This window comes from Sinocyclocheilus rhinocerous, unplaced genomic scaffold (assembly GCF_001515625.1).
Source record: "Sinocyclocheilus rhinocerous isolate Xijiao unplaced genomic scaffold, SAMN03320098_v1.1 scaffold2752, whole genome shotgun sequence".
NCBI lineage: Eukaryota > Metazoa > Chordata > Actinopteri > Cypriniformes > Cyprinidae > Sinocyclocheilus > Sinocyclocheilus rhinocerous.
The window spans coordinates 398,875-410,543 of record NW_015632119.1 but is presented as its reverse complement, the minus strand read 5'-3'; the positions used below and the strand labels follow the sequence as shown (position 1 = coordinate 410,543).

General features: G+C 38.3%; 2 protein-coding genes across 2 annotated transcripts in view; one reads left to right on the top strand and one right to left on the bottom strand.

Annotated features, from left to right (window-relative positions):
- Positions 1–1,979, bottom strand: part of LOC107742212 (E3 ubiquitin-protein ligase TRIM9-like) — a 50,065-nt gene extending 48,086 nt beyond the window's left edge. The window contains exon 1 of the mRNA XM_016555109.1: positions 1,685–1,979. Coding sequence (XP_016410595.1) covers positions 1,685–1,972 — 288 coding nt within the window. The 5' untranslated portion in view covers positions 1,973–1,979. The remainder of the gene's footprint in view (positions 1–1,684) is intronic.
- A 6,505-nt stretch (positions 1,980–8,484) lies between these two features.
- On the top strand, positions 8,485–11,664 carry LOC107742220 (sprT-like domain-containing protein Spartan; the record flags this gene model as incomplete). The annotated part of the gene is made up of 3 exons (XM_016555118.1): positions 8,485–8,655; positions 8,845–9,136; positions 10,877–11,664. Coding segments are annotated over exons 1-3 (1,251 nt in total), but the record flags the coding sequence as incomplete, so codon positions are not given.
- Between the last annotated feature and the right edge of the window lie 5 nt (positions 11,665–11,669).

The following is an 11,669-nucleotide window of genomic DNA, read 5'->3' as shown; positions in this document are numbered from 1 at the left end:
TGTGTGTGTGTGTGTGTGTGTGTGTTTGTGTGTGTGTGTGTGTGTTAAAACAGCTTAAGTGTGAACTGTTTTTGACTTAAGAAGTCAAAACCAAAAATGTGAACCATCTCCTGCAGCACTTTAACAAGAACATGCATTTATTAGCAGAAAATCACAGCTCTTTTAATACTATAAATACTGAACTACACTGAATGTAAGATTCTGTTTTGTCAAACCCTAAAAGTATTGTGGCAGTACCATGGTTTAGTAATGGTATCAAGAAATACAATAGTACTTGGGTACCATTTGTATGCATTTTTTTTTTTTTGCATGCTATTTCTAGGTAATCCAAATAACACCACACTGAAAATTCACTGAAGAAAAAAAATCATTATTTACTCACCATCATGTTAAACTTTGTGGAACTTAAACAGAAAAAAAGCTTTGAAAAAAAGCACTCTAAATGTATTATGCCAAAATGAACGTTTTTTGGACCCAAAAAAAAGTTATTTAGGATAAAACTAAATGATTTGTTGATGACTGTTTCAGTTATTTTAATTTATTTTAGTAATAAAACAGACTATATGTTTCATTGCCACATACATGGAACTTGATAACAAGAATGTAATCCATAAAATGTTATGATCTCATGTTTGGATTCCCAATAGGATTCTATATGCAATCTTTTCCCTTACACTATTAAAAATAAAGGTTTTGGAATCAATAGTTCCACGAAGAAACATCAACTTCTATGGAACCTTCAGAATATTCAAATTTTCTTCATATTCTTAGGGGGGAAATGGTTCTTTTAAGAACTGTTCATAGAAAGGTTTTTGGGGAAACTGGTTCTTCTATTTGCATTGCTATATAAACGTTTTGGAACGATTGGGGTTCTTTTGATTAAATTCTCCAAAAAAAAACAATAAATCAATCAATTCTATATGGAACCCCAACATGGGTTCCAAATATAACGCCACTGATATAATTCTTAAAAGTTCAATATTAAATAATTTCTTCTAAGAGTGCATATGGTACTATTTGGAAGTTGTATATTTTATTTATTTATTTATGTATTTATTTAAGACAAGCGCCATTGTAGGACCATGGTATTCTTGAAGTAACATACCATGATGTATCATAAATTGTAGAAAGTACCATGGTTTTACCATGTGATGATACCATCACTGTTCTACATGGTACAGCCACAGTGCCACAATGCGTTCATTACCTTGTGTTGTTTCCACATGGCGGCCAGGGGCTTCACATCATGTTTGCCGTGTTTGCCCTCCTCCAGACACTGGTAGCATACGGGGGTCTTGCAGCTGACGCAGTACATGCTGTAGTTCTCGGCTTCGTGATCCAGGCAAGTTGCCTGTTTGCGCGCGGAGGCGCCGGCCGGCTGCGCGTTCCCCGCCTGCGCTTGAGTCGGCGGCAGCAGCCGGTGCTTGGCCAGCGGTCCGCGGGAAGGGTGGCAGCGCTGCTGGCACGGAGCGCAGTAGAACACATCGCACTGCTCGCACATCACCGTGGCGTCCACCGGATTGCGGTCGCACAGCTGGCATTTGACGGAGACGGCGCGGCTCTGCTGGTAGCGGGACACGATCGCCTCCAGCAGTCGGTTGCGCTGGAATCCCCGGAGCCCCCGCTCGTCCAGGGACACGCTGCGGTGGCATAGCGGGCAGGTGATGGAGCAGTGGCGGTGGACCAGTGCCGGCGGGAACACACGCACTCCGTTGGGAGACTTCAGGCACGGCGTGTATGAACCGTACCCGCTGTCCGTCTCGCTGTACATGCTCATCTTGTCCATATCCAAATAGTCATAGTCCGAGGTGCCGGAGCATCGGTTCTGCGGAGGGGTCTCTCCCTCCGGGGTCTGCACGATGATATTCCGGGCACACGCCAGGCAGACATTATGAGAGCAGGGTAAAATAATCGGCTCCTTAAAGAGAGACCCGCAAACCGGGCATTTCAGTTCTTCTTCCATCGCGTCCATAAACCCACTCGCCGTTCAATGAAATCAGAGCAGCACTACAGACGCGGACAGCTCCCGTTTACCCGCTCGGCGCATGCGCGCTTGTGGGCGTTGTAGTCACTAGGCTGATACCCGCCGCTTCAGTTGACCTCTTAAAAACTACAACTCCCTCAATTCCGCTAATTAAATGCGGCGAGAAGAATTTGTAGTATAGTCCCGTATTCAAGGGTCAAGGTTTGGGGGGGAAAAAAAGCCTAATTTGCCATTTAAAGAAGCCCCTGTGTAAACAACCCCGTCAAAGGAGGACAGGCGTTGTAATTGTGAAGGCATCCGAGAGAGCTGACCAGTAGCCTATTTTTGTGAATGGCCGTCAATAATTAGGGAAAGGAATTTTTCACTGCGAGCATCGGGCTGCTTACAGTCCATTCTGCCCACACAGTAATTACAGCACAGAATTATTGAGCACTTCACCACACATATATCACCATAACTCCACCACACCACATGTTATCTATTGACTGGTAATGGGGAATATATATATATATATATATATATATATATAATAGAAAATGTGTATTTACATATAAGCATTTATAGTATAGATTTTTTTTTCTTGAAAAACATGAAGTTCATCAAAAACATATTCCCATGCACTCACAAATAGTATAATTTTTTTAAGTTTTAGGTCCCATTTTGCATATAATTTTAATTACATAATTTAAAATATATATAGCCTATATATATATATTTACATTTACATTTAGTCATTTAGCAGACGCTTTTATCCAAAGCGACTTACAAATGAGGACAATAAAAGCAGTCAAGACTAACAAAAGAGCAACAATATATAAGTGCAAATGACAAGTCTCAGTTAGCCTAATGCAGTACACGTAGCAAGGTGTATATATATATATATTATACACACACACATATACACACACATACACAAAGAAAAACAAGCAGATAGAATAGAAAAAAATAGAAAGCTAGTGTTTGTTTGTTTTTTTGTTGTTTTTTTTAAATAAAAAAATAAAACAAAGATATATATATATATATATATATACACACACACACACACACACAGACGGAAAACAAATGAGTGAAATTTTGGAAAAAGGAAAGAAAACTTTTCATTAATGTCCAGTTTAATTGTGCAATTGTGTTTCAAATATTTATTTGACAATCGGGGGGCGAGAAGGCACATGCTATTGTTCTTTCTCACATGGCTGTGGTGTTGTTCAGAGGTGCGAGACTGATCCGTGAGATTAGGCTGGGGGTCTGCCAAGAGAAAATGAACTCCTGTCATAACCCACAGGGTGACACATACCTAGAATACCGAAAAAGCAGCATCCATGTTGTGTGTGTATCAGTGCAAACCAGACTGCATCAAATAATGAAATTAGATTTTCTTGCATGCATTAAAGTTCTTGTTTCAAATTGATTTAGAAGTTAATTTAATAGCCTTATTTAAGTCTAAGTGCTTAAAACTTTTCCTCATATTATTATAAAGTTTAATTGAAAGTTTTCTGTGTATTATGTGCCGGAAGGGTTAAAACAACAACAATACAATACAAAAAGACCTTGTGAATATTTGATCAAGGATATGAAGTCTGGCAGAGAACAGAAACAGCAGTATCAAAGAGAAAAAAAAAAACAGATGAAAGGGGAATATTTTTAATAACTCTGGGTTATTGTCAAGACTCTGGCTTTGGGATTTTTAACAGAGCCTTACTTTTATTGAACAATTCCCTGTACACCAGGGGGCACCACATTTAAAAGCTTTGATATCTGGAGCACAGCATCAAAAGTACAGAGCATGTTAGTGAGTTTAAAAAAAGCACATTGTTTTTTTTTTTTTTTTTTTTTATAAACAGGGTGTTTACTAGTTTGTGTACAAAAATACACTCAAAAGAAAGCAGTATAAACAAAAGTGTTTTCATCTTTACATCCATATTTTTGTTTGATTGAAATGACAAATGAAATGTAATTCTTTACCTTTTAATTAGAAGGACAATTTTAATTTCTATATAGTTTAATAATATACAGTTCATTATAAATGACTAAAGAACCAACAGCTGATCTCTCTACAAAGCACAATTAAAACAATTAATATTATTAAACTTAAGTCTTATACAGTTGCCGTTTGGCTTGATATAGAGCCACGGAACAAAAATAAAAGGTAATTGCCATTTTTTTAAAAACACAATTCTGACTTTTTTCATCACACTTCTGATAAAGAGTCCATATTTCGAGATATAAACTCTTTCAATTATAAGCACTTTCAATTATAAGTTTATAAGCAATTCTGAGGAGTTTGAATTATAATATATAATATAAACTCACAATTGCGAGAAAAAAACACACAATTGAGATAAAAAGTCAGTCACAAAACTTTTTTACATTTAAATCTTTTCACTTTACATCTTACATCAGTTAATTCTGTTTATATCTTCACTGAATCTTGTCTCCGACTGAAAAGTCTGAATTGCGAGATATAAACTCAGAATTGCAAGGAAAAACAGTCAGAATTGTGAGATAAAAAGCCGCAGTTACGTTTTTTGTTTTATTCTGTGGCAGAAACAGGCTTCCATAGTTGGACTTAAAGGACACAAACATAACATTGAAAATTCTGCCATTTATTCACCCCCATTCTGTTTCAAACCCATATGCTGTTATTTGAAGACTAATTTTTCAATTGTGCTTTTTAGCCATTTTTTGAAGCTTGACACCCATTTTAAAATTTTGGGGGGGTAAAAATGTATTCTCCTTTTGTGTTCTATGTACAACAACATAAAGGTTCGACATGAATGTGAGTAAAAAATGACAGAATTTCTATTTTCAGTGAACTATTTCTTTAAAGAGAGGTTTCGGAGTGCATCACAACACCAAAAATGAGTCATATGAGTGAAATGTATTGAGATTTGGAGACCTACAGTGCATTAGCAGTCTCATTCATTCACGTCCATCCACATCTCTATTAGACGACGGACATGGTGCTGTCGGGGTTGACCCTGACAGACCGAGAGCTCTTCCTCAGATCCTGGAGCTGTTTGGCAGGTTTCCCGACTCCCTCCTCAAACCTCTTCTCCACAACAGGAAGCACAGTCTCATGCAGGAACGATGCGTTCTGCAGAATAAAGGCCTTTTTCTCGGCCTCCTGCTCACAGCGCAGGCTGTAGTCCACATGCTGCGCCGCCACCAGGATGATCTCCCGCAGGCTCTCCAGAAACACCATGTGCAGCTCTGGGAAGTACAGCTTCAGCCCTTCCTCCAGGAAGGCCATCATCTGCTTGGTGAAGGCCACAATGGTGTAGCTCAGGTTGACCCAGCAGTCTTCTCCCGTATACTGGTCGAAACTGCCGATCCCGCAGCTTCGCATTTCGTCCTTGAGCTTGGCCAGAGCTTCAGGAGTCATCAGGTTCATCCTACGCCACATCTCCTCAGAGTTACGATGCTTTGTTGCTTCTATGATGATGTCTTTCTGGCTTTGGAGAGCCGCCCTGATGTCTTTCACGAGTAAAGATCGTAAAATGAAGGTCAGATCCAAGCCGATCTCGCTCAGCTGCATGCAGTGCTCACTGGCGAACTTCACGCACTCTGCAGCGGTGGACAAGCTTTCTTTGCTGTCAAACACCTGCTTGCTGAAGGCATCTACGAACTGTATGTATATATATATATATATATATATATAATCATACTTATATTTTAATTCATACACTTTATTACAAACATAGCTTACAAATATAAAATGTATAATTATACAGTAGTAGAACTGTACCACATGTTAACATGTTATAAATGGAATAAAAGTATATTTTATTTATTTTATTTTGTACATATTTTGAAATATGCCATTATACCCATTTGAGCACACACACACACACACACACACACAATAAAATCTACGGAGCTTTGATTATAAAACTAAGGATTTAAATACAGTTTTACTAAGACATATTGGAAGATATAGAGTGTCAACTGATATTTACAGTATATGCATTTTATGTATGTAGTCTGTTATACTGTTATGAAAATCTCATTGATTACATTACAAGCTATTGGATTTTCATCTTCTGCACTAAATTGCATATTTTTGGCCAGTTTGGGCCTCTTAATAGAACCTTACTTTTTATTCACTGTTTCATTAAAAAAGGGTGATTTTTCAGGATATTATTTCGTATGTCAGGCTTTACAGTTAATACATGTTTTGGTCTTATTGTGCACAATTCAACACTACACCTTATTTATTTATTTTATTCATTTATTTAGTCATTTAGCAGACGCTTTTATCCAAAGCGACTTACAAATGAGGACAACAGAAGCAATCAATTGTAGTATTAAAACAACTAAAAACAGATCCAAAACTAAAAGCTAAAACTTTATAAATACTACTTATACACATTAAAAATAAAGAAATTAAATAAAAATGACAAATGCATACAACAAAATTTCAAAACTTAACATTTAAATGAAAAACAAAAAATAAAGCTAAAAACAATTCAAAATATTAAAGAACAAAAGGTATCACAGATCTGGCCAAGGTTACAAAAAAATTTCTGTTGCACTTAAGGTTCCTAAGAGCACAGTGGCCTCCATAATCCTTAAATGGAAGACGTTTGGGACGGCCAGAACCCTTCCTAGAGCTGGCCGTCTGGCCAAACTGAGCTATCGGGGGAGAAGAGCCTTGGTGAGAGAGGTAAAGAAGAACCCAAAGATCACTGTGGCTGAGCTCCAGAGATGCAGTCGGGAGATGGGAGAAAGTTGTAGAAAGTCAACTATCACTGCAGCCCTCCACCAGTCGGGGCTTTATGGCAGAGTGGCCCGACGGAAGCCTCTCCTCAGTGGAAGACACATGAAAGCCCGCATGGAGTTTGCTAAAAAACATCTGAAGGACTCCAAGATGGTGAGAAATAAGATTCTCTGGTCTGATGAGACCAAGATAGAACTTTTTGGCCTTAATTCTAAGCGGTATGTGTGGAGAAAACCAGGCACCTGTCCAATACAGTCCCAACAGTGAAGCATGGTGGTGGCAGCATCATGCTGTGGGGGTGTTTTTCAGCTGCAGGGACAGGACGACTGGTTGCAATTGAGGGAAAGATGAATGCGGCCAAGTACAGGGATATCCTGGATGAAAACCTTCTCCAGAGTGCTCAGGACTTCAGACTGGGCCGAAGGTTTACCTTCCGACAAGACAATGACCCTAAGCACACAGCTAAAATAACGAAGGAGTGGCTTCACAACAACTCTGTGACTGTTCTTGAATGGCCCAGCCAGAGCCCTGACTTAAACCCAATTGAGCATCTCTGGAGAGACCTAAAAATGGCTGTCCACCAATGTTTACCATCCAACCTGACAGAACTGGAGAGGATCTGCACGGAGGAATGGCAGAGGATCCCCAAAGCCAGGTGTGAAGAACTTGTTGCATCTTTCCCAAAAAGGCTCATGGCTGTATTAGATCAAAAGGGTGCTTCTACTAAATACTGAGCAAAGGGTCTGATTACTTAGGACCATGTGATATTTCAGTTTTTTTTTTTTAATAAATCTGCAAAAATGTCAACAATTCTGTGTTTTTCTGTCAATATGGGGTGCTGTGTGTACATTAATGAGGAAAAAAAATTAACTTAAATGATTTTAGCAAATGGCTGCAATATAACAAAGAGTGAAAAATTTAAGGGGGTCTGAATACTTTCCGTACCCACTGTATATAATTTATTTATTTTATTTAGTCATTTATTAGACGCTTTTATCCAAAGCGACTTACAAATGAGGACAACAGAAGCAATCAATTGTAGTATTAAATCAACTAAAAACAGATCCAAAACTAAAAGCTAAAACTTTATGAATACTACCTATACACATTTTAAAAATAATGAGATTAAATAAAAATGACAAATGCATACAACACAATTTCAAAACTTAACATTTAAATGAAAAACAAAAAATAAAGCTAAAAACAATTCAAAATAGTAAAGAACAAAAGGTATAAGTGTATAATAATGATTCTAACATAACACTAAGCCAAACAACTACATATGTGTGTATGTACAACCATACACACATACATATATATATATATATACATACACATTTATAAATTCAATATATATATTATTTCATTTCCATTTAGTTTGTTGAAGTAGTAAAATAACTCAAATTAAATAAAACTAAAACTTAATTAAAGACCTATACAGACATAATAAATTCAGACATAATTTAACTCAAATTAAAATAAATAACAAATACAAATAATACAAATCAAACGACAGTAGTTTATCAGTAATCCTAAAAAATAACACTGCCAAACACACATGCTAAAAAACAACAACTTACTAAGACATAGTAAGAAATGGTTATAAATATTCTTTATATTTATATTTATCCTTATTCTAAATAAAAAAAATTGTTTTTGTAATCTATCATAAAAATGTAATAACTCTTAAGCATCTTTTTCCTTTCTGCTTTATGTGAGGAAAATTCAAATTCTCATTTACTTTTATTGTGTTTTTCAATTTCTATCAGATAATGTGCCCTAAATGTGTTTCTTGATCGGTTACTGTTACTGTTTCTTTCCACAGACTCTTCTTCATGAGATGATCCATGCTCTTCTCTTTGTGACTCAAAACAACAGAGATCGAGATGGCCATGGTCCAGAGTTCTGCAAACACATGAACAGAATCAACCAAGCAAGCGGCACTAACATCACTGTAAGATGCATTTCTGATGTTCAATATTAAACAATATTCAGTTGGACGTCACCGTTTCCGGGATCCAAATGCTATATCATACCCCAAAAGTAATAAATAAATGGTGCTCATAAACAGCTGTCGAGATAGTATTCTCAGTTGAAACGGAGTAGATGTTTGGACCTGGAAACACCTATCTTCTTCTCACAGATATATCACTCCTTCCACGATGAGGTGGACGTGTACAGGCAGCACTGGTGGCGCTGTAACGGACCCTGTCAGAATCACAGACCATTCTTTGGATACGTAAAGCGTGCGATGAACAGGCCTCCCTCGGCAAGAGACCCCTGGTGGGCTGAGCACCAAAGGACCTGCGGTGGAACATACACCAAAATCAAAGAGCCAGAGAATTATGAGAAAACAGGCAAAAGTGATAAAAAGAAAGACAAGAATCCTTCCGATAAGACCTCCAAGAATACGAAGCCTCCAAGCAGCACAACAGGTGATCCAGTCAACATCCCCACATTATTATCTCTTTTCCCACCAGTGTTTTTAAAAATGTTACCAGCCACTGCCAGCATTTTTTATCATTTGCACAAAATTTTAATGGCCCCCAGAATATTTTGTTGCATGATGATCTGAACATGCAATAAGTCAAAAGAAAGAACAGAGCCTCTGCTTTTAAACAAAATAGAGCAACATTTTGAACAAAAAGCTGAGAAAATCGCCTTTTTGTCGAAGACTTCATCTGGATCAGATTCAGATCGATGATCAAAACATAGATGGAGTAGATCGAGTCCATCAACACATCCAATGCTTGCACTGTTCTATACCACTTCCTGGGTCGACATTTCATTCGGTAACATTAGGCAGTTTTAATTCATATGCTGTATAATGCTTGATGATCGCGTTATTTTACATATGTATCTGCTTACATACACGATCGCTTGTTTCTGCTTCTTCGCCGTGTTTTGATCTAGAGATTTAAAGGGTTAGTTCACCCAAAAATGAAAATTCTGTCATTAATTACTCACAGACCATATTGCTACAATGGCCCGGTCCTGCAGATTTGCCTTATACAACATTAAGAGATTAATGATTAGACCCTTCCTATCAGAGCAGGCTGCACAACTCAAGTGTTGTTTACGTTCAGCATGCGCACGTTGTCTACTAAACATAAACAATGCTGATTACGTTCTGGGATACTCTCCAAAATGGTGGAAGACAGTAACTCAGGGAGAAGAATTGTTGAATAAAGTCGTTATTTTTGTTTTGTTTGCGCACAAAAAGTATTCTCATAGCTTCGTAATATTACGGTTTAACCCCTTCACTCCGAAGATGAACGGAGGTCTTACAGGTTTAGAACGACATGAGGGTGAGTAATTAATGACAGAATTTTCATTTTTGGGTGAACTAACCCTTTAATACACTTTCAGAAGATTTCTAATAGCGCCACCTACCGTATAACAGTGAAAACACGGAAAGCCAGAAAATTCAAAAATTCGTCAATGGCAGTGAAGCGTTGTCTCATAAATGATGGCAAATTCTGTCAATGGTGGGGAAAGAGTTAAACGGTGTATAAATGGACCATCTTTAAGAGCAAATGCTAAATATAAAAAAGAAATCAAAAAAGGTCTGAACATTTATTTTAAATTTTTGAAGGTGAAGTATGTGAATTTCTACACATACTGAATTTATTTTTATGTTATATTTTCTATAATTACTATAAGACACCGACATTCTGTTCGGTGCTGTATGGTGCTCTGTGGCAACAATGTTAATGCCAAAATTAATCTGTGCAATTTCTGTAATTAGTAGACAAAACTGCAACAACAATTACAGACGTTATGCTTAATAAACTTGTATTGTCCCATTGTTGATCAGTGGCTGAAATACATTTTACTTTTGAAGTCACTGCCATTTAAAAATTTTCTAGATGATGTTGCAGAGGTCAGGTATTGCAGGTGGCAGCTCTCGGAAATTCCTGAGTTTACAAGTAGTAATTACGGGTTGTACAAAGGCGTGAACGCACCTTAAGGCTTCATGAACACAAATCCTGTCTGCCATTGGTCAAACAAACAGATGGTCCCACCCCAAACTAATTCCATTGGTTGAGCCAGTGTTGCAATATCAAGTTGCTCAAACAAACAAAGAGCAATGTTTTGATAGCCCCACACTGTACGCTTTTCTGGACAATCAAATTTTAGCTTTATATGACTGAACTATATGTATTGTGTTGCAGGCTCTGGCTCACAAGACATCAGAAATGTCATTCCATTCAGTGGGAGAGGGTTTATTCTTGGAGGGAACACACAGACTTCCACGGACAAGCAGAGTCAGAGTCCTCCTAAAGCTCAACCCGAACCTCTCGCCTCTCCTCCTGACTCACCGCTTCTTCCAAGACTACAGCCCATCGAGGCAAACTCGTTCAAAAGAGTCAGCTCAGGTGCATCGAATGTTCCCCGCAGAAAGTCTGTTAGTAACACTAATGCCTTCATCAACGTCAATGGCTCACCTGTGAGAATTGCCAAAGTCAATGACTTAAGAGGCAAGCAGAGGTCGGTACGAGATCTCTTCCAGGCCATAGTCCTCAAATCTCCAGAGAGAGCAGTCAGTGCTGCTGGTTCCTCCAAGCCTGCCGCAGATGCCTCAACAGCAAACCCTGCTAAATGTAAGGGACCATCTTCATCTAGTGCCTTAGAAGGGCAAACTAGCCTGATCAGTAACCATCACTCATACAGTGCCACAGTGCCAAAGCCAGAGTCGCATCTCTCCAAATATTTCGGCAGCAGTGCTCAAACGTCGAAATCCCAAGATTCACAGTCGAAAACTTTGGGAAGCCCCCAAAAGTCTGCAACTGGAACACCGGGTTACTTTTCGAAGCTCTTCGGAAGTAACCAAAAACTAGGATCAGATGCTACGAGCTCAGGATTCCGAAACACTGGCAGTCCCCAAAGTTCACGTACTTCAACAACTACTTCAGTGTCCAGTTCGAAGCACTTTGGAGGCTCCGAAAAGCCTGAATCCAACTTTCC